At 59.1% G+C, this 22,345-nt stretch overlaps 1 protein-coding gene across 3 annotated transcripts in view; it reads right to left on the bottom strand.

The window, feature by feature from the left end:
• The window catches only part of CACNA1I (calcium voltage-gated channel subunit alpha1 I), a 99,059-nt gene that overhangs the window by 26,625 nt on the left and 50,089 nt on the right, over positions 1 to 22,345 (bottom strand). For all 3 annotated transcript variants that reach the window (XM_080661737.1, XM_080661738.1, XM_080661739.1), the window contains exons 6-16: positions 17,982 to 18,141; positions 16,009 to 16,324; positions 15,041 to 15,133; positions 11,859 to 12,171; positions 10,735 to 11,156; positions 4,057 to 4,208; positions 3,252 to 3,437; positions 2,854 to 2,971; positions 1,953 to 2,108; positions 1,377 to 1,470; positions 278 to 477 (exon numbers count right to left, since the gene is read on the bottom strand). In XM_080661737.1, coding sequence (XP_080517863.1) covers positions 278 to 477; positions 1,377 to 1,470; positions 1,953 to 2,108; positions 2,854 to 2,971; positions 3,252 to 3,437; positions 4,057 to 4,208; positions 10,735 to 11,156; positions 11,859 to 12,171; positions 15,041 to 15,133; positions 16,009 to 16,324; positions 17,982 to 18,141 — 2,210 coding nt within the window. The remainder of the gene's footprint in view (positions 1 to 277; positions 478 to 1,376; positions 1,471 to 1,952; positions 2,109 to 2,853; positions 2,972 to 3,251; positions 3,438 to 4,056; positions 4,209 to 10,734; positions 11,157 to 11,858; positions 12,172 to 15,040; positions 15,134 to 16,008; positions 16,325 to 17,981; positions 18,142 to 22,345) is intronic.

The raw sequence follows: 22,345 nt of genomic DNA, 5'->3' as shown, positions 1-22,345 counted from the left end.
CCCTACACATTGGCGCCAAGATAAAATCCCATTCTCCACACCAGACCCACTGGCCCCATTCCATTCATTCATTCATTCATTCATTCATTGATTCATTCCTTGCTATCTGGTCCCACTCTGGCACTGGGAACCCAGAAATGCAACAGAGATAATCCCTGCCTGGTCTGGCTGGACACTCGGTGCTCTAGGCCTGGGTACCAGTTGGAAGGCGCTTCTCCCCAGGGTCCCTCAGCCCACCCCGCAGGGAGCAGCCATCAGAGACCCCCACAGGACTCACCAGGGAGCGCTGGTCGTAGCTCACCCTCCCCAGTGACATGACACTGCTCTTGCGGGAGCCCAGGGCCACCAGCATAGGGTCCGGCTGCAGCGACAGGCGGGCAGGTGCCGCAGTCCCAGCAGGGCCCAGATGTCCACACAGAGGAAGACTGAGGTCCAGGTGCCCATTGGGAGTCAGAGGAATTGGGTAAAGCTTGGGATCTGGAGGGGTGAGATGGAAACAGAGGGAAGGGCAGACAGAAAGCCAGAACAAGAGCAAAAGAAGCCATGAGACAAAGAAACAGACGTGGACGATAAACAGAAATGGAGAGTTTTTCTGGGGAGACCTCCTCCTCCAGGAAGTCTTCCAGGTTGGACCCCACCACATGTGCCTCCCCTCTGCCCCGCCTTCAGGGCTCTCAGCTTATTTTGGGGAGTTTTTTTGTTTGTTTGTTTGTTTTTTGTTTTTATTTTCATTTTCTCAGCTTATTTTTTGGGCAAGTGAAACCCTTCTGTGTTCAGGGCAACCACTGAGGTCCACCCAGCATGGCAGAACCTCCCTGCCATGCCCGCTGTGGAAAGCAAGGCAGAGACCACCCAGCCCCGTTACCAAGGACATGGCATGGGTTGGGGAGGTTTGCTCCAAGCTGCCCAGTGTGCCAAACAGGACCAAAACCCAGGCCTCCTGAGGCCCAAAGCTCTTCTCAACAGGCCACTGACTTTTTTTAAAACATATATATATTTATTGATTTCAGAGAGGAAGGGAGAGGGAGAGAGAAAGAAACATCAATGATGAGAGAGAATCATTGATTGGCTGCCTCCTGCATGACCCCCACTGGGGATCGAGCCCGCAACCCGGGCATGTGCCCTTATCTGGAATCGAACCCAGGACCCTTCAGTCCGCAGGTCGACGCTCTATCCACTGAGCCAAACCGGCTAGGGCTGGCCACTGACTTTTTGAGATTTAGCATTTCTTTCCATGATAAATGTGAACAACAAACCACAGAAATTAGCAGTCACAGAGCCTGGGTTTGAGGGGAAACCTGGGCTGTGGCCCTGGCCCACCTGGATCTCTGGGGAGTGGTCCTGGCCCCCTAGGTGACAAGGAGAGGCCTGTTTACCTCCGATGCTGTCCAGGCCCTCCTGCAGCTTGTCAAACTCCTCTGCGTTGGATAAACTCTGGTCCTCGTCCGAGTAGGAGCGATTGGCGTCACCCTGGGAGACGGACCCTCACATTGGAATGCATGCCAGCTCAACCCTTCCCTCCCTCGTGAACTTTTCAATGGGCTCCCCCCTACCCCACCCCGTTTTACAAATGTGGAAATTGAGGTTCAGGAAAGGGAAGTGAGAAGCTAATGAGGGCCTAGCCACAAACCCATGTCTGCCTGACTGCAAGTTTCCCGAAGCCTCGGCGGAGGGAGGAAGCAGGATCCAGAACCCGGTCCTGGAGGCTTTAGAATCTCAGAGATGGAGAGGCCTAGTCTTACACCCCGGGGGGGACGCAGGGACCCTAGATGCTGCCTCCATTTGCATGCTTCCTGTGATGGGAGGCTCACTACCTCATTGGTGACCCCCCTCTTCTGGAGACTCGCCTGCTAGATGTTTGAATTGCAGCCCTCCCCCGTCCAGACCCCCTCCCCTCACCCAGTCTCCTGCAGGCCCCGTGGAGGTGCTTCCTCCACCACGGTCACAGTCACCTCCGCCTGGAAGCCCTCCACCAGGATGGCCACCAGCAGGTTGAAGAGCACGTAGTTGCCGAAGGTCATGAGGGCAACAAAGTAGAGGGAGGCCCAGGGGGAGGTGGAGGCCATGCCGTTGTAGAGGACGACGTTCCAGTCCTCCTGGGTGAGGATCTGTGTGGGGAGGAGCACGCAGCTCAGTACAAGAACATCCTCAGCCCCAGCCCAGCCCAAGGGCAGGGGAGCCCACTGGGTGGGGTAGCTACAGGCACACGGCAGCCCACGCACCCCTGCAGCCTCCTCTCACAGGTGCTCAGGCACACCCAGGGACCTCGAGTATCACCGCTCTAGCTGGGGCGTGCCCACCTGGCAGAGCCCCAGACTCTCCCCCGCCCGCCCCCCCAACACACACACACCGCTCCCCTGTGCTCCCAGCTTGCCCACACCCGCAAGCCTGTATCACACCCTCCTGCCCTGACACTCACTCCCCACTGAGCGGTGCTCCCTCCCAGCTGCTCCCACAACCCCCTCCTCCATCCCGCTCATGCGACCCACCTGCCCCCCAGCACAAGCCCACCCCCCTCCTCCCTGCTCCTTCTGCCCCTGAGCTGTGGATACATTCTCATTCAACCATGTCCACGTTACAGGGGAGGAACCGTCTGAGGGAAGATGCCTAACGTGCCCAAAGTCTCGGGGTTGGAGCGGAGGGGGCAGGGAGGGGCACTGGGCGGGCAGCCCGGCTCCCAGAGCCTGTCCTAAGCCTGCCTGGCCACACACCCCAAACCGGCCCACGAAGCCGGAGTTGAGGGACCTCCTTGTCAGGCCCCACGCTTCTCTGGATTCCCCGAGGCTGGTGGCACCAAGTAAAAGCGATCCTGGGTGAAACCGCGCCCCCTGTCCCGTGTGGACATGTGCTCACCTGGAACACCGTGACGATGGCCCACAGCAGGGAGTCGAAGTTCTTCCTGTCGGGGATGGTATCTCCCGTGTCTGTGCGGAGGCTGAACTTGCAGCCAAAGATGTGCATCCCAAGAATGCTGGGGGGAGGGAGGTGGCTCAGGGGACTCACACACCCAGCTCTTGCCCATCCACCTGCGTCATTCCCTAAACAACCCGGTGAGATGGGAGGGAGCCACAGTGGTCCCATTTTACAGAAGTGAACACTGAGACTCAAAGGGGAAGTACACGCCCAGAGCCACCAGGGATTAAGGGATGGAGGCAGGTTCACACCCAGGTCCAGGGTGTGGCCTGAGAACGCAACCAGCCAGGCTCCTACCTTAGCCCCGGCAGGTGTGGGCCCCAGGGTGGCAGGCTCACCTGAAGATGAAGATGAAGAGCATGAGCAGCATGCAGAAGGTGGCCACGTTGTCCATGGTCTTCATGAGCACCACGAGCTGGCGCCGCAGCGCCGGCATGAAGCGCACCAGCTTCAGCACCCGCAGCAGCCGGAAGGTCCGCAGCACCGACAGCCCGCCGTCCGCCTGCCCCACGATCTCCCAGATGCTGCACAGGGAGGCGTCACGCAGGGGCGGGGAAGGGAGGGAGGCAGGAGGAGAGCAGGGCAAAGAAAGAGATGGAGAGATTCATTCATTCATTCATTCATTCATTCGTCCAACCAACAGTATGTCAAGGTCATTGCTGCTCCAGGCACCCTAAGTTGGGGGCTGTTAACCTGGAGTCCATGGACCCTCCCCCAAGATGTCTAGGGACAGAATTCAGGGGTCCACAAAGGTCGCTGAGCTCTTTTTGAGATTTAACTTTCTTTTGAGTTTGAATGGAAACAACAAAATACAGAGAATTAGCAGCTCCTGCGGCCTCGCGGTCAATGGGAATCGCTGTTTTTACATCCCAGGACGGTGGGTGCAGATACTTTCGAGTGGAGTTTATGCCCCTCCCTTCTCTGGGATGCTGGTAGTCACAGACCCGCTGCTAGATCTCACCACTCAATGCATTAATCCAGAAGCACGTATATGGCTAAATCACACATTTTTAAATATTTGTGTTAACTGTATCGCAGTGTAATTGGCTTCCTTTGATCCTAGGCGCTTCCTTTACAGGCTGGGCCAAGCCCTCTTCCCTCCTCTGCCTCCGGCCCACGGCCTGGGGAGGAGGGGCGGGGCACCTGATGATGACGATGATGCTGTCGAAGATGTTGTAGGGGTTGCGTAGGTAATCGAAGAGCCCGAAGGCGGCCAGCTTCAGGAGCATCTCCAGGGCGAACATGCTGGTGAAGACCACGTTGCAGATCTCCAGGATGTTGGTCAGCTCCTCGGGCTGTGGGCGTTGGGCAGGGACAGGAACCCCGTCAGGCAGAGGCAGCCATGGGTCCCCTATGGAAGCCCACTGGCTCTAGGACTGCCCTCCCCCCACCCCCCAGGAAGGGGCAAGGCCTGGCTCTGCCACCCTGGCTGCGTGGCCCGGAAGGTCAGTGTCCTCGCTGGCGCTCCATCTCCCCTCTACACCGTGGCCTTGAAGACTTAGCAGTTCTGCTGCCCGGATCCTGAGAGGTCCACTGAGAGGGTGGGACCCCTCGGGGCTGACCTTCCACAAATTTGGAAATGGTGCTCTAGCTATACCTGGAGAGAGGCATTGCGATACCCACGGTACAAAGGAAGAAACGGGCTCAGAAGCCGGTCTGAGGCCACACAATGCAGAGCGAAAAATGGAAGGCAACGCATTTTGCAGACGGGGAAGCAGGTTGAGAGGAGGCCAGTTTCTGCTCACCACGGAGCCAGGCTGCTCCCGCCTGAATCACAGACAAGGGAAGGACCACTTGACAGGCCTGAGCACGCCCATGCTGAGCTGGACACCCAGCACAACGACTGATACCTCAGGCAACCTGGAGGCCATGGGAGGCGGCTCCATTTCACGGGTGAGACGGCTCGGAGGCTCGGAGAAGTGATGGGACTTGCTCAGCATCACCCAGCGAGGATGTGGCCGAGCCAGGCACTGCACCAAGTCGGACCCCAAACTGCTCTCCTGTTACACACAGACCCCACCTGACTCATCCATTCCCTCCTCCACGCATCCCTCCTGCACTCGCGCACGCACGCATTCCACAGGTCCGTGAGCCGCCCAGGTGCTGGCCTGTGTCACCCGGGTGGCCTGTGGAGTGAGTCGGGACGTTCTTCCTGCCCTGGGAAGTGCGGGTTCTGGTGGCAAAGCCCCGACACGCAAGTTAACTAAAAAACCAGCCAGCAGGGGCTAAACCAGGAGCGATGAGGGTGGTTTGGGGAACGGGGATCCTGGAATCAGGAGCAGCTTCCTGGAGGAAGGGACACCTCAGCTGAGGCCTCAGAGCCGAGAGGAGCGGGTGGCAGGGACAAGAGAAGGCATCCAGGCCAAAGGACCAGCCAGGGTCAAGGCCGGAGGGTGCGGGGCTGCCAGCCATCAGCACCGCCCGCCCCAGCCCAGCCCCTCTACCTGGCAACTAGACACCTAAGAGGCCTGACTTTAATTCCATTTGGGTTAAAAGGAGAAGGGAAAAAAGAAAAACCAACCATCTGCTTCCCGCCTGGTGCCTGGGAAATATAATAAAACTGCCAGCTCCGCTCTAGCCCCGATGGGAGGAGAAAGCCCCACTCCCGTCTGTAATTACATGTGACTCACAAAATGGTCCCGGGCGGGGAGTGGGACCTGCGCGGGGCCCTCGGTGGGGAGGGCTGGGGCCCGGCATCAGGGCTAAGTCGGGGCCCAGATGCTGCTCGGAGCCACCAATTTCCCCGCAGGCCAAACGACACTCGACATTCGGAGATGAAAAATGTGGACGCTGACAGCCCATAATTGCACATCACCCCGCTCTGAGCCCCACGCGCCGCACGCGCGCTCCGCCCGCAATTGATGGCAGAGCCGCCGCTCCCGGAAAGGTCACCCACTCGCTCCCCCACTCCCTGGCAACAGCTGTTTCTCCAGTCAGGTGCACACCTGTTAATCTTTCCCTGGCGCACCATCCATCACTCCTGCAAGCCTTTCTCTGGGGGAGAGACAGTGAGTGGGAGAGACAGACAGACTGACAGACGAACGTAGACACAGGGAGTGAGACCAATTGGGCTGTGTAAGGAGAAACGGGAGCAGCCATGAGAGAGACGGGCAGAGAGAGACGGACAGACAGACAAATAGAGGCATGGGGAGTGAGAGGCAAAGGCAGGGTGTGGAGAGACAAGACAGAAAAACACAGATCAAAACATAATGGACCAGGATCCTGATACCGTGGGAGTCAGCGAGAGAGCAGGCAGGGCAGACAGACAGACAGAGGCCGCGGAGAAGCGGCAGAGATGGCAAAGAACCACCCAGTGGAACAAGAGGTGCCAACGGGCAGAAAGACCAGGTTGAGCCAGAGGCAGGAGGGTAGAGGGCAGGTACGGAGGGAATGCAAGCTGGAGGGGAGTCCAGAAGCAGGAGAGGGGGCAGGGGCAGGGCCAGCTCATCCTGGGCCGCCAATGCCAGGCGTGGGAGGCACCAGACAGCCCCGCCTCTGGCCATTCCTGCAGAGGCAGATAAAGGACCCGCTGGGCAGGCGTCTAAACTGCCCCCAGGAGCCCGGGGCCCAGGCCATCCCCATGATAGTAATGGCAGCTGGTATTAATGCCTCCCACAAGCCAGGCGGTGCTAAGCACTTTCCCTGAATAACCTCATCTAAGCCTCAAGCATCACCCGATGGTGTCCCCATTTTACAGACAGGAAACCCGAGGCTCAGAGAGAAGAGGTGACGGCTCAGGACCGTGGCCAGCCAGTAGTGGAATCGGATCTCAAACCCAGGTCTCCTCCCTGCGCCCACAGCCTCCCTGTGGTCCACACCCCTTCACCTGCCCCACTTTCCTGACTTGAGGGTCCGGTTCAGCACAGACATGTCACTGCCCGGCTTCCAAGCCTCCCACGGTTCCCCACCACCCGAAGGGTAAAGCCTCAAAGCCCTCCAGGGCGGGCAGCTCCCCGCTGCCTGGGCTGTCTGCCGCCCCGTGTGCGCATCCTCCCGAGGACTCTGGGCTCTTTGGGGGAGCCTGTGGCCCTGGTCCCTGCTCCTGCCCCTCTCCGGCCTCGCTGATGGACCCTAGTCACCCTTCAGGCTCCATCTCCAGTATCACTGACTCGGAGAAGCCTTGTTGGTGCAGCCCTGTTGGTGCCGCCCTCCCCCAGGCCACCACAGAGCTGGACTGTTGGGCACTAAGCACCCCATCCTCATCTTCCCAGGGTCACCCCACACCTGGGACGGCAGTGACTTGGGGGCTGCTGAAGGGAGAATAAAACCTGCTTTGAGCCACTCGCTGAGCTGGAGGCCTCGCATGCAGTCCCCCGGGAGCTGGGGCCAGTGGACACCCCCAGGCTGGGTCACCCCTGCCCAGGAGGCTCCCTGTATGCCTGTCCTCTGCCCATTCAGCCCCACCCTCTGTTTCCTGTTGTCCAGCTTGGTGACCATCCTCCAACCCCAAGACAGTCTAGCCCAGCTCAGGAGGGGTCCCTGGCCTAGACAGGTGACTGCCGGGGGAGGGGGAAGGGGGTGTCTCCCCATCCCCTCCTGTCCCCTTAGTGGAACCTCCAATGCAACCTCAGAACCCCAGCGCCAGCTCTGACACTTGCTCACCGTCACCTGGGCAAGCCATCCCCCCTCTCTGAGCCTCAGTTTCCCCATCTGCCCAGTGGGGATAAGACGCCCACTCTGCCTACCGCCCAGGGCTGCCGTGAGGGTCACCCGGGGAAGAGATGTGACCAATCCTGACAGCAGGTGACGATGGAGGCTCTGGTGTCCAAGCTGACCCCACCCACATGCTTGTCACTCAGCCTCCGTTATGGAGAGTCTGGCCCACCCTCCTCCCAGGATGGTAGTGGGGAGGGAAGGGTAGACTTCGGCACCATCTGACCGCCTCGTGGGTCACAAGAGCCCCCGGCCCGGCTGACACTCCCTTTCACCTGTCTCTCTCCCAGGCCGGTGATCTGGGCAGCAGTGGCCACCTAAAGGCCACGGGTACCTGTGATCTCACCTCTCATTTGGGTGCTGTGACCAGAGCGGCGGCAGCCCCCCCCCTTTACAGATGGAGCAGGGAAGCAGTGCCCAGGCTCTGCGCCCCCTCACCACCTGCCTCCGTGGCGGCCACACCAAGGTCCCTGCCAGCAGAGTGGGCAGCCGCAGTGTGGCGGCACCCCGAGAATGCCTCCCCTCAAGGTCACACCCCTACAGGAGGGGCTGTGCTCACCTGCCTTCTCCCCTTCCCTCCCTCCCTGCCTCCTTCAGGCCCTGGGCCACCTCTCTCTGCAGGCGCCACTCAGACAGGGCAGCTCAAAATAAACACAGGGCGGACCGCTTCCCACTGAGCAATGTCTGGGAGTCGGAAGAGGGAGCAAAAATACCCCCGCGCAGAGCTCTGCCGAACAATGGCTGCCACTCAGAGCTGCTTTAAAAAGAGCATTTTAAAATTTTTCCCTCCCCCTCACTTTTCCTTTCATTAATTTTTGAGGTTCCAGACAGCAGATGGTAAACTCACCCCAAAAGTGGTGGTGTAAGTCTCCAAGAAAAGATTCAGAAACAATTCCTAACTCGCAAGCACCTACTATGTGCCAGGCTTCCTAATGCAATTCACCCTCCCAGCCACTCTATGAGGAGGTTGTGAGGACTCTGCACCACACAGACTCCGGGCCTGCCACGTAGTAGGTGCTCAGTTAATGGGAGCTGATCCCCATGAGGGAAAGGGGAGAGACCGAGGCAGACCCTATGGAGGGGCAGGTGACTTGCCAGTGAGAACAGCTTCTCCCGGCCTGATGGGGGCCCACGGGGTGCCTTCAGTGCCAGGAAGAAGAGGCTCCACCATATCCGAGGCTAGAAAGCTTGCTCAGGCAGGATATGGCAGAGGCAGAGGTTTGGGCAGGGACCCTGGCCCGGCCTGAGTCTGGAGCCCAACAGGTAGAGGGAGAGATTGAACCCAGAGCACAGAGCAGCCCCAGCTGCTGTGTTGCCCTGGAGGGGACCACTGAGAAGACAGGGACCGGTATTATACTGGCAAAGAGGCCTCTGAAGAACAACCCTGATTGTAGCGTGCGCCAACTTCCATGGTGTAAACACTTCCTCCATGGCCAATTTCAAGCCAGCAGCTGTTTCTAACAGTGGCCTTGCAAAATTCCTGCGTGAGAAAATTGCTCTTGCAAGTCGGTTCCAGCAAGCCACTGGTGGGACAGTGCCCAGGCTGCGTGACAGGCCCCCTGGGTGCTGCCCCACTAGCACCAGCACCCAGAGCTCCTGCTCCCTGTGGGGCCTCCTCCCGAAATGCTGGCCCCCCGCAGGCCTGAGCCAGGCAAAGGCCACAAGGCTGGACCCCAGGCCAGGGGTCCGGCTGCCTTCTCCCCAGCTTTCCCCTGCGGAGCCTTCCCCGGCCTCCCGAGACCTTTCTAATTAAGCCAGATCGGCTGGCAACCCAGCAGCTCCGCACCGAGTGTCACGGCAGCCCCGGGGGGCGCATTTAAGTAAATGGAATGGGGCCTGCGCTTGGCAAACTAATGAAGAGGGAAATGAGAGTGTGGCCCACCGCGGGGTGCAGTGGGCAGGCGGGGCCTCCGCGGAAGGAGGGCAGCAGGGAAGCCACGGCGGCATCCAAGTTTTAAACCCTGCGGGACTGGCAAGGGACCTGGGGCCAGTGACATCCCTCCCTAGGCCCAGCTGTCAAATGCCCTCCCAGGGCGGGGGTCACTGGGAGCCAGAAATAGATGCTTTTCCAAATGGAGCCAGGGCTGGAGTGGTCATCTGTGGGCACTATGGACCGGGGACATCTGGGCTAACCTCTCCCCCCTCACACCCCTCCATCCTATGTCCCTACACAGCTTCCTCAAGCTCCCCGTGTCCCTGCCACCTCGTGGGAGCCATCTCTCTTCCAGGTGCTATTCCCCCTTGGGGACCCCTCCTCTGAACTCCTCTCACCTCTGAACCCCTGCTGTACCCCCGATGGCCTGGGACACACCATGTGGCCAAGGAGGGAGATGGATGGGTGACAGCCTTCACAGGGGGCTGGGGAGGCTGGGGTGAGTGGGGCACCAGAGACAGGAGGACGCCGTCAGCTGCGCGTATGTTGTGGGCAGAGCATGAGGAGAGGTGAATGCCAGGGGAAAGGTCTGTGCTTTGTGCCAAGGGCGATGGGGAGCTGCAGAAGGTGTGGGCAGGGGAGAGCCCAGCCTCAGAAACCTCACCCCAGCTGCCCCGGGAGGATGACAGGAGGGCTCACATGGAGAAGCCATGAATGGGAGTCAGATTTGCAGGGACTAATAGGGGGTGTGGCCCTAGCTGGTTTGGCTCCGTGGATAGAGTGTTGGTCTGTGGACTGAAGGGTCCCGGGTTCAATTCCAGTCAAGGGCACATGCCTGGGTTGTGGGCTCGATCCCCAGTGGGGGTGTGCAGGAGGCAGCCGATCAATGATTCCCTCTCATCATTGATGTTTCTATCTCTCTCTCCCTCTTCCTTCCTCTCTGGAATCAATAAAAAATGTTTAAAATAAACGGGGGGTGTGCTGTGAGTGCCTTGACGTCCTGCTGAGCTGCTGAAGAGGAGGGGACCCGATCTCCCTGTCTCCCCCCAAGTAGATGAGCCCCAAAACTGCTGCACTCAGGCACTCATTCACCCACTCACACCCTGAGCTCCTGCCTCTGTGCTTGGCCCTGGGCTGGGCACCCAGGCCACATGGCTGAACTGGATCCAGCCCTGGTCAGGGGGGAGACAGACACACGTGGGTGTTCGACACACCCAGCTACATGGGGCTGGCCTGGGTGGCCCGCCCCCCACTCCCGCAGTGCCCAGCCCTGCCCTGGCACCCGCCCCACTGGCCTGCTCGTGGTGCTCGATGCCCATGCTGACAGTGTTGACCAGGATGGCCATCATGATGCCCCGGTTGAAGTACTTGCTGTCCACGATGCCTCGCAGCTTGGCACGCATCTCCCGCCACATGTCCCCGCAGAGCCGGGCGGCCCCATCTGGCTGCTCCTCCTCGTCCTCCTTCCCCAGCCCCGAAGAGGCCCCGTCCTCGCTGCTCCGGGCCCCGTCCCCATCGGCCTCGTCCTCTCCCCCGCCGGAGCCCCCCAAGCCCGAGCCCTCCTGGCCCGAGTCGGTACTGCCCAGGCCCGAGGGCCGGTGGCCCCCTTTGTGCTGGCAGCGGGGGCAGCCGGTGGGGTCGGAGGCCAGCATGGCAGAGATGGGCTGCATCAGCATGGGGGGCGTCGGGTCCAGGGCGCTGTGTCCCGGGCACAGCTCTGAAAAGCAAACAGAGGGCAGGGTGGGTGCCTGAGGCCACACTCAAGGCTCTCAGAGGAGGCAGCACTGAGCTCACCAGCCCTCCGCCCCCTTCATCCTCTCTGGGGACAATGCTGCTCGCTCTGCCCCTTCTCGGGCCTGTGATAGTCAGGCAAGCGAAGAAATGGGCAGATCCCGGAGCGGCTGGTGTCCCCACACGCCAGGCCCTTGCAGGGTGGCCTGGCCCCTTTGTCCCCGGTAGCCAGGCGTCACCGCTCAAGTGTGCTTGCAAGCATGGGGTGGCAGCAGGCACCCATGCGGGGGCGACGGGGTGACTGCAGTGGGCAGGTTTTAGAGTTTCACACGACTCAGGACAGAAAATCATTCCTGTCTCTCTAGTGTGGATCCCAGGGGCGGAGCCTGAGTCCACGTGCGAACCAGACCGGGGAGGGAATTCCTCCAGGGCCAGGGCTACGTCCCTTGAGCCCAGGGCCAGCCCCGGCCAGGCATTGGCAGGTGGTCAGGAAAGAGGGGGAGGGAACGAGGGGTCAGGCTGGAGCCCCCAGGGGAGATCTGGGTTCTCAACCTGCTGGACTGGCCGGCTCTGCTTGTGCTGGGGAGACGGGGAGACACGTCTGCGAACTGTGCCGTGTGGGAGTCCCCCACCGAGGCCCCAGAGGCCCACGCGGGGCACAGAGGCCACGGGAGGCAGGACCACTTACTGAAGTGCCTGGGCTCCTTGGCGTGGGGCGCGGGCTTGGCGGAGGCGGGGCCCCCGGGGCCCAGGGCCTGGCGCCGGCTCTGCAGGGCCTGGTAGAAGCCCAGGGCGCGGCGCTTGGCCTTGCGCAGGATGTGGCAGACGTACTGGAAGATCTCCTCATAGCAGTCGCCCGGCTCGGCGTAGCTGGCCACCGTGCTGGAGGACAGGTAGCGCTGCCGCTGCTCCAGCATCAGCCGGTGCTCCCGCTGCTTGGTCTCCGAGAACTGGGTCGCTATGACAACGAGGCACAGGTTGATCATGAAGAAGGAGCCCACCTGTGACCAACGGGAGGAGAGGACAGGGACAGAGGGGACAGAGGGGACAGAGGGTGGGGAAAGGCAGAAGGGAGGGTGGGGCGAAAGGGAGTCAGAGATGGAGACAGACAGGGACCCAGAGATGGAGGTGAGTGAGAAGGCAGGGGAAGAGCAGAAAGGGAGACAGGAGGAGGGGCAGATACGGGGCAGAACAGGGCGAGGACAGAGCGGGGGGCAGACAACCAGGGATAGCAGGTGCACAGAGAGCAAGAAGAAGGAGAGACACACACACACACACAGAGAGAGAGAGAGAGAGAGAGAGAGAGAGAGAGAGAGAGAGAGAGAGAGAGAGAGGGAGGGAGGGAGAGGGGCTCAGAGAGGATGGGAACAGAGGGCAGGGGAGACGCAGAGACGCAGTGACAGGGAGACAGAGGGAGGGGTGGAGGGCCCGGAGAGACGGAGAGGCACAGCACAGGCAGGGACAGGAAAAGAGCGCTGAGGCCTTGCTCCAAGAGGACGTCCGGGCCGCAGGCGGCCGTGGCCCAGGCAGCTCCCCAGGCTCCCCTGGGACCTGCTCCAAACCCGCTCCCCTTGGACCCCAGCTCTGGCCTCGCTGCCCTCCCACCGGGGACTCAGCACTGAGGCCCACGCCAGCCCTGCCCTCTCTGACCTTGTCTTTGGCCCAGCTGGGTATCCAGACAAGAGCAGAGAAGCATCCCTGAGGTTTCGCTCGTGTGGCTTTCTCTGGGCTTGGGTGGGGTGGCGGGGGGAGCTGCCCCATTGGCGCTAAGAATCCTTGCCACCTCAAGTCCCAGGGCTCAGCTCCAGGGGCCCCTCCTGCTCTGGTTTCCAGACGGTGGGCCCCTCCCTGGCATTTACTAAGCCTTTGCGTGGGCTCAGGCCCTGCCAGTGAGGGAGTGGGTGGTGGCTTTTCATCCTCTTCCAGGCCGCCCACCAGGAGTTCCTGCAGGCTGAACCCGTCACTGATTCACCCTTCCCGCCTCTTCCCTACAGCATGGCTGGGGAGCTGGGGTTCTGGGGCCGTGAGGTGAGAGCTTCCAGGCCGAGAGGACTCTGGGAAATTCCCAGGTAAGAACATGCCCCACTCGTTCACATTTCCTGGGGACCTGCTCCGTACTAGCCTGTGTGAGGAGTTCAGATCCTGCCCTCTGGAGCTCACACCTGTCCGTCTTCTCCCCAGCCTGCCCCTGCAGCTGCTGCCCCTGGACCTCCATTTCCCCATCTGTAAAATGGGAGGCTCAGCAAGACCAGCTTAGAACTTTTGTAATCAGAGGGAGCCCTGGGGATCTGGGTCTGAGGACTCCTCACGGGCATGGCAGGCACCTCACCTCTCAGGGCTGCCACTCCTCATCTGCGGAGCAAGCAGGCGGCACTGCATGGCCAGGGTTGAGGGGGTAAGTGACCACACAGTCCCTCAGGCTCTGCCTGGACTGGCCTGTTCCCCATTTCACTGTGAGCTCAGGAGTGAAGGGGCCTGCTCTGGGTCACTCAGAGGTTACCGACCCCAGAATCGGCCCTAACTCCCTCAGGAGGGGCATCCCTCAGGCTCCCTCTGGAAGTCGAGGCTTTGCTAGCAATCCCAGTGGATCACTGTCCCCCCTGCAGGAGGGCCTCTGTAAACGCCCCTGCCCAGAAAGCTGTCCCTCTGGCCGTCACACCCACCCCCCATTTCCCTCACCCCCGAGCCTTTAAGGCTCAATTCTGGTGTCACCTCCTCCGGGAAGCCTCCCACTCCCCCACCCTCCTCTGAGCTGGCTTGAAGCCTTCTCGGGTGCCCCACCATCATGGTTCCTGAGATGCTGTCTGCTGCACCCCTCTTCCCCATGGGACTAGGAGCTCCTCTGGGCAGGGCCTGTCTGACCCCCGGCTCAGCCCCCAGCTCTCTGCCCAGGGCCGCGTGCAGTGCAGGCCTCCCTGAATGTGCGGGGGAGAGACTGAACCAACCAGGGAATGAACGGCGGCTCTCAACAAAGCCTGCTCCTGCCTCCTTTTCCCGTGGGGCCTCCTATGGTCCAAGGCCCCAACCTCCCCAGGTAGGCACGGAGCACAGCCAACAGCAGGTGTGTCTCAGGTCACCTGACAGCTTGTCCTGAACCCCAGGTCAAGGTCCCACCAGCCCAGGATGGGGTGCTGCCCCAGAGGGTCAGTGTGCCCTCGCCCACCCCAGGAGGCCATAGAAGCCAGCTCACAGCAGAGGGAGCCGGCAGTCACTCCCCCAGGAGAGAACCACCTGGACATGTGGGGACTGTGTGGGGACGGTGGCTGCAGCTGCAGTCAGACACGACACGGAGGATGCGCTTCTCTGGGGAGACTGTGGGGGGAGGCAGGTGGGGCTGGCCTGGAAGAGGGGTGAGGCGATGGAGTGCCTCCTCCGTCTCCAGGTCCCCCCACAAGGCAGGGCTGCCTGCAAGGGGGGGACCCTCCCAGAGTCTCGGGGAGCTCCGCCAGGTCACGGCAGGCTCGGTCTCCTCTCCAGAGCCTGCTTGGAAAGCAGCCCGGGACAAGAGGGATAAGCTGGAGCCGGAGAGCTTCCATCCTGGGCTGCACCGGCTCAGGTCAATGGAAAGCATGTATTCCCAGGGACGACGAGGCAGAGAACAGGAGCGGGAGCAGGGGGTGGACTAGGTGCCAGAATGAGAAATGAAGACAATCGGAGGTGATGGATGCTTCCAGTGCCGCCCCTGACAGCTCCCTTCAATCACCCGCTGCTGAGCTGCATTTAAAAAATTGCTCCCCCTCCCCCGTTCTCTCCCACCCAGTCTTTCTGGCTCTGAGGAGCTCCCCGGGGACTCCCAAAGACCCCCAGCCTGTCCCCTGGTCTGTGGGTCCTTGAGCTTGCCCGGAGAGCCCCAGATCCTCTGACACTTACTATGATAAGCAGGATAAAATAGATGAAGTTGTAGAAGGAGTGGGCATCCATCACGTAGTACATGATCTCCACCCAGCCTTCCAGAGTGATCACCTGCAGCCAGGACAGAGCAGAGGGGAGGGCGAGCCTGAGCCTGGCTGATTCTCAGGAAGGGCAGGCAGCAAAGGCAGTGCCCCAGACAGAGGCCCTACTGTGTGCCAGGACGCTTGACACACATTACCTCTCATATAGGGCCGCCATCGTCATCCTCATTATACAGGTGAGAAACTGAGGTTCAGTGGTTAGGGCACTTGCTCAAGATCACACAGCCAAGGAGTAGAACAGAGACTTGGTCCGATCCCTGTCGCTCCAGAGCCCACCCCCTTTCCAGTCTACCACACCCTGGAAGCAGGTGCAGCCCGCCCACCCTCTCCAGCGGGAGGGTCCCAGGATGCAGCGCTGGGCTGTGGTCACATCACACCTGGAAGCTCTGAATTCTGTGGTCCTGCTGCTCCCCAGAGCAAAGTGAGCAGAGCAGCCCCTCACCTCAGTCAGGCCCACCCCCTCCTCGGGGGCTTCGCACCACCACTCCTGCTCCTGCCCCTTCTTCCTTCGGAGGACAGCGGGAAGGTGACCTTACTGAGCACTCCTCGCACATGGGGCTGACCACTCTGCTCACCTCATCAGGCCCATTTTTCTCAGCCACTCAAGGTGGGGGAGCTGTTACCCATTTTAGAGATGTGAAAACTGAGGCACAGAGACGTCAAGCAATATAGCCAAGGTCCTACAGCCCTTCCTTTGAACCTCAGTCGCTCTGTCCATAATGTGGGCATGGACAGAGCCTAATGTGCCAGCAAGTCAGGCAGATTTCAATGAAACGAGTGGCAAATGCCTAGCACAGAGCCCTGGCTGCCAGGTGAGGCTGCTCAATCCACCCCACCCCACCCATCCCCAGCCCCCAGGCCCCAGCATCGGGGCTGGCGTCTCGCCTGGAAGATGACGATCCAGGCATAGCCGATGTTGTCGAAGTTGATGGCCCCCTTGTGGGGGTTGGCGCTGCCCGTGCGGCACACGTTGTAGTAGCGGTTCCAGTTGACACAGAGCCCGCTGGCGTTGAGGTCCTGGCGCCCCGCCCCGAAGTCGTAGACATCATCCTTCGACAGGCAGCACTCACGGCCCTGCTCCTTGAGCGGAGGGATCTCGTGGCAGCCCATGATGCCGTTGTCCCCCGAAAGGGAGCAGATGAAGGGCATCTCGTCGTCCTCCTCCGGCTGGTAGTAGGGGGGCAGGGCCACATCCCCTTGTCTGTCCACAGGTGATGGTGGGCAAAAGAGGAGAAGGGGAGGGGTCACTGCTATTTCCTCAGGCCTTTGCCCATGCTGTTCCCTCTGCCTGGGAAACCTTTCCCTACCTCTGCCATGGCCACAAAACACACCCCCCCCCCCAAACCACTGTGGTCAGTTCCAGGGTCACCCACCCCACAGCAGGCTTCCCTGAGGGAGCCTTCCCAGGATCAAGCAGGACTGATCCTGGGCCCCCTGTGGCCAGACTGTACCGTGCACACACCTCCACTATTGCTCCTGGGGCACATGCACTCAACTCCCCTGGGAGGCTGGGCTCTTTTAGGACAAAGACTGGGTCTCAGTATCCCTAGTCCCCACACACTGTTTGGTCAGCACAGAGTAGGTGCTCAATAAACAGATGCTGAGATTCACTGACCCACCCTTCCCATTGATGGGCCTTGGACTGGTCACTTCCCCTCCCTGGATTTCCATTTCCTTATCTGTAAAACAGAGATAACATCCCTGCCCTGCCTCCTGCTGGGTTCATCTGTGGTTCATCAGAATTCCAATCAAAATCTCAACAGGATTTTGTCTGTGGAACCTGGCCAGATAGTTCTAGGATTTATCTGGATGAGAACAGTCAGGACAATTTTTTAAAACAAGAAATGTGAGTGGAGTGCAGCCCTGCAAGACAGCAATACACAAACTATGAATGCAGTGATATTGTAACGAGAACAGAAAGAATCATGGAACATCACAGTGCACAGGGGAAAGCCCAGGTGTAAAAGAGAACTTAGTATGTTACAGAGATGCCTTTTCACATCCATGGGGAATGGAAGGACGAAACAATAAAAGGATTTGGGACAATTGCTATCCATTTGGAAAATAATAAAGATAGATCCCTACCTCACACCATAAACAACAAAGCAAGCTGGAGAAAAGGAAGTGTTACTAAGGAAATCCTGCCCTGGCTGGTGTGGCTCCGTTGGTTGGAGTGTCATCCCGTGTACCACAGGTACATGGGTTCGATTCCCAGTCAGGGCACATACCCCAGCAGTTGTGGGTTCGATCCCAGGTCGGGGCCTATGCGGGAGGCAACCGATCAATGTTTCTCTCACACATTGATGTTTCTCTCTCTCCATCTCCCTTCTTCTCTCTCTCTCTAAAGTCAATTTGAAAATTTCTTTTTTTAAATAAAAGAAAATCCTAAGGTTCATCTGCGAGATTTTTCAAATTGTCACAAATCTCCAAAGAATTTCCAATATATTTCTCAAAAACTACCTGGACCCATGCAGTTCAAACCCGTGCTGTTCAAGGGTCAACTATAGTTTGCTGCTTCCACTCTGTTGGCCCTGATGCCCAGTTACCAAGTGAAAGCTGTGCGTTAAGTAAGAGTCGCTAGGAGCTGAATGAGCTTCTCAGGGCCTAGTTCAGACGGGGACTTTGTGATACCAGTTTTGAGAGCTCAGAGGTCTTCGGCGCTCCTTTTAGCATCCAGCCATTCAGAGGAAGCCCACCACCAACTCACCTTGGCACATCCGTTCACCCCTCTGCACCACTGGGAATAAGGATTGGGAACAGGTGCTCAGCGGGGAGACCTTCCTGGCCCTAAAATACTCAGCACCGCGGGTGCCCCAGGCAAAGCTGCCGGGAGCCGCCTGGGGTGGGCCCTCACTCACATGGTGAAGTTCTCCTCCAGGAAGCAGCGGTTGCGCAGCAGGCCGGCCCAGAGCTGCACGCCGATGATGCCGAAGATGAAGAAGACGAAGAAGCAGAGCAGCAGGACGTTCCCCAGCATGGGCAGCGTGTCCAGGAGCAGGTTCACCAGGATCCGCATACCTGCACGGGAGGGTGGAGCGTGGTCAGACAGGGAGCAGAGGGCCGGAAGAGGAGCGGGGAGAGCAGGGTGCGAGAAACAGACAGAGGGGCAGTGGGAGGACAGGTGGAGCCACACGGCCCAGACCTTCTCCTCGGTATTGCCCCTCCACCCGGGGGCCATGGAAATGGCTCTGGGCCCCACCGCACGTCCTCTAGATTGTGGGTGAATAAGCAGGCATTTGTGGAGCGCCTTTTATGTGCCAAGCACTCTTCTGGGCAGTGCACAAACATGGCCTCCTTCGGCTTCACGACCACCCTGGGAGGTTGGTAATTTACCCCTATTTTATAGAAGAGGCACCTAGAAGTTCCAAGCCTTGCACTCCTTCCAGTACCCAGGGCCTGGGACCAAGGCTGGCTCATCTCACTATGCCCAGCACCCTCCCAGGACGGGCACAGCAGGTGCCCAATGAGTGTGGCCTGAATGCCCTTCATCTCTAGGGCAGTCAGTGGTCCCCTGCGCAGGCCACCCTGCTGGCCCAGCCCACTGCATGATGGGACCAGGCAGAGCCACCTACAGAAGAGACATGGCCAGCGAGGGACTCAGATCTGGCCTGATGTCCTGAGAAACAGCTGCAACGAGGCAGCCAAGCCAGCAGCAAAAAGAGGAGAAAACGGGGAAATGGGAATAGAGACAGGAGTCCCCAGGGAGGGCGACCAGGTGACCTGAGGCGGGTGTCAGGCAGGCGTGGGGGAGGCAGTCAGTCACATCCTGGAGGGGCTGACATCCTGAAACCCAAGAGGTGGGGAGAGAAAGCCTGTGATTTAGAGAGAGCCTGGTTCAAATCCTTCCCTGCTGGTCTGTGGGGCCTTGAACCAATCCCTTTCCCTCAAGGAGGATAAGGACTCTCAGCAAAGGGGCCCAAGAAGACAACCACCACCCTGCAAAGGTCTCCTGCTCAAGGGCACACCCACCTTTCAGCAAACCCTGGGGCTCCCACACCCGCGCCCCTCCTCCCAGTGAAAATGGAGAACACAGCAGCTCCAGCCCCACCCCACACACTTCCTTTTCACGTCTGTCTCCCCATTCTTCCCTTCTGCCTCCCTCCTTCCTGGGCTGACCCATCCATACCCTCCATGCCTTTTCTCTCTCCACAGGCTCATCTCCCCCACCCGCAGGCCACCCCCTACCTGTGAAATTGACCTGCTCTCCCTAGAGAGATCCCATGGCCTAGGCCTGGCCAATCAGCATTTTCTGTTCCCCCAGCCCCAGGGGTTGGTCCAGGGTGGGCATGTGACCCCAGCCAGAACCAATGAGAGTCAGCCCTGAGACTTCAGCTGGAACTACAGGGGGAAAATGCTCTCTTTCTGCAGAGGAGGAGTTGGGCCTGGAACTGCTAAGGCCATCTAGCCTCCCGAGGGCAGTGCCTGCCGGGGTGGAAGCCAGCCCAAGGAAAACAGAGCCTGTGACAGAGAGGGAGCGATTCCTGACAAGAGCCACTCTCTAGAACACAAATCTGGACCTGTCACCACCATGCATGAAAATCTCAGGCTCCCATCACCCATGGAAGCTGTGGGGAGGTCCCTGAAGATGGCTCATGAGTCTTAACCCATGGCTCATGAGTTCATAACCCATGAGCCTTAAGAAATTGCTATAAAAGATGAAGGTATGATGCCATGAATTTTTCCAGGAGAAGGTTCACACACAAGTGCCTGTGGCCTCAAAGAGAGTCAAAAGTTGGTGTCACCCTTGATTGCACACACCCCCTCCCCAAGATCCTGCCTACCTCTCTAGATTCATCTCTCTCTCCCGCTTTCTCTCTCTCTCTCTCTCTCTCTCTCTCTCTCTCTCTCACCAATCTTCACCCTATGCAATGCCAAATTATTTGAAGTTCCCTAAACATACCATGGGATTTCACACATCCATGCTTTCACTCATGTTTTCTCTCTCTTTCTTCCGTCTCTCCTTTGCCTGGAAAGCCCCTGTTTGGCCACCACAGCCCAGTTGAAGCTCTACTTTCTCGCTGAGAAGCCTTCCCATAGCATTTCCCATTCCATCCCAAGTCGAGTTCATCCCTCTCTCTCCTGCTCGGGGCAACCCCAGCGCCTCTGACCCGGCTGGGGCTGCCACGCACAGTGTGCAGGGTACACACCGCACAACCATGAAGTCCCCAGCAACGTCTGGTCTTCTTCTAGCCCTGGGGTACCTTCCCAGCTCTCCCACGGGGCTGTAAGCTCTCGGGGAGGGGCCTGTGTCTGAGTCACCTCGGTGCTCCCAGAACCCAGCAGGTCCTGGCCCAGAACAGAGGCTCAGCCAACATTTGTGGAATGACTGCTTGTGAATGCGTGAAGTGGAAGTCATGGGGAGAGTGGGAGATTGGAGAGGAAAGGAGGGAGAGATGGTGATAAGGAGAACAGTGGCCCTGCCCAGAGTTTTATATATTCCAGGGGTGATGCTGAGGTGGTTATTAACAAGGGTAATTATTTGGGATTTGCATCATGAGCTCTATGTGGAATGGTTTCCAATCAATAATTAATACCTAGCCCCATGCTCCCTCCCCACAAAATTCCGTCAGCCTTCTCTCGGGAAAGGCAGTGGAGGCTCAATACCCCAACTCCCTGCATCCACCCCCCCAAAGGGCAGCCAGGGGGTGTTGGGAGGAGGGAAGCAACAAAATAGAACAAGTGCCCTCTAACCCATCTGAATGTCACGTACGTCATCACAGGCCTTTCTGGTGTCCCGCCACTCATTCATCCACCAAACACCAATATCGCTGCGTGCCAGGTGCCGCGCTGGCCACATGGCGGGTCCGAGGACGAACAAGTCCCATTTCACCCCCTCAGAACTTGCCGTCTAGCAGCAGGGGGACAGGGGACCACAGTGTTGGGGTGGAAGGACCATGCCCAGGGAGTGGGCAGCTCTGGGCGCATTCCAGGAGGGGCAGACATGCGCTGGGCCTCCACCTGGCGGGAGCTTGTGGCAAACGCACAGAGGTGTGACCATTCGGAGCACACAGGTTGTGCTTGGGGGTCTAAGGAGTGTGGGGCTCTCTGCCAGGTGACTGGTGGGGGAGGCCAGTCAGCAGATTTCTAAGCAGGCCAAGCCCCGGATGGGCTCTGGGGTTAAACAAGAAGGGGCGATCCTGGAGGCCAGGACGTGGCCAGAGGCGAGCGCAGAGGGCCGGGCAGCGGCTGCGAGGAGGGGCCGGATCAGAAAAGTCTCTGGGAAGCAGCTCGAGACAATCCCTGCCTGGCCGCTCCCCCGGGCCCAGCCTTTTTGCTCAATTAATTACATGTCCCTTGTTCTCCAGGATATTAAAATTCTGAAAGGCTCCTGCAAACCTGCCCGGCTGACTTCCCTGAATGGCAACCGGATCCCTCCTCCCCCCCACCTCCCTCTACTGAGCTGGGCCCCAGCTCACTGTCCTCCCTGGGGCCCAGGGAGTCCCAGAGCCATGGAGCCAAGGCATAATTAGCTAATTAGGGACTAAGAACGAATCCATCATTTCCGTTAGGGACAGCAAGCCATGGAATTAGGAACTCCAGGAGGACCCGTGAGACCCTGGCTAATCCTCCTTTTATGCCCACAGTCAAGGAATTAGCCAAGGCCCTGGGCACAGGAGATGGAGGCAGAGAGAGGAGAAACAAAAAGACAGAGAAAAATGAAGTGAACAGAGACAGAGAAACATGGAGACAGAACAGAGATAGAGAAAAAGAGACACAGAGACAGAAACACAGAGGCTGCCTTCAAGACCTGCCACCATCTTCAGACCACTCATCTCCCTGCACATCTTCCCCTAGCCAAGTCCTCCTCCTCCAGGCAGTCTTCTCTGATTCCCACCCCCAGTAAGCCATGAAGCCCTCCTGGAGCTTACTTGTTTCTGCTCTCCTAGTGACTTTTCTGGCCTTTCGCCTAGCGTAGGAGCCAGGTGGGCTTTTATGGGGGGCAGTCTGCAGGCAACCCCATGCGTGTGGTTGAGGGCTCTGCTTCCTCCAGCCAAGAAGAGAGAGAGTATGGAGTGTCATGTGGGTGGCACCAGGGTAGAGAATGTCTCTGGATGGCATTTATTTTACTTTTAAATATTTTTTATTGATTTCAGAGAGGAAGGGAGAGGGAGAAAGGAATAGAAACATCAGTGGTGAGAGAGAATCATTGATCAGCTGCCTCCTGCACGCCCCACACTGGGGATTGAGCCCGCAACCTGGGCATGTGCCCTGACCGGGAATT

The sequence above is a fragment of the Plecotus auritus genome, assembly GCF_963455305.1.
Source record: "Plecotus auritus genome assembly, chromosome: 3".
Lineage (NCBI taxonomy): Eukaryota > Metazoa > Chordata > Mammalia > Chiroptera > Vespertilionidae > Plecotus > Plecotus auritus.
The sequence above is the reverse complement of the archived record's forward strand: the minus strand, read 5'-3'. Positions and strand labels throughout refer to the sequence as shown.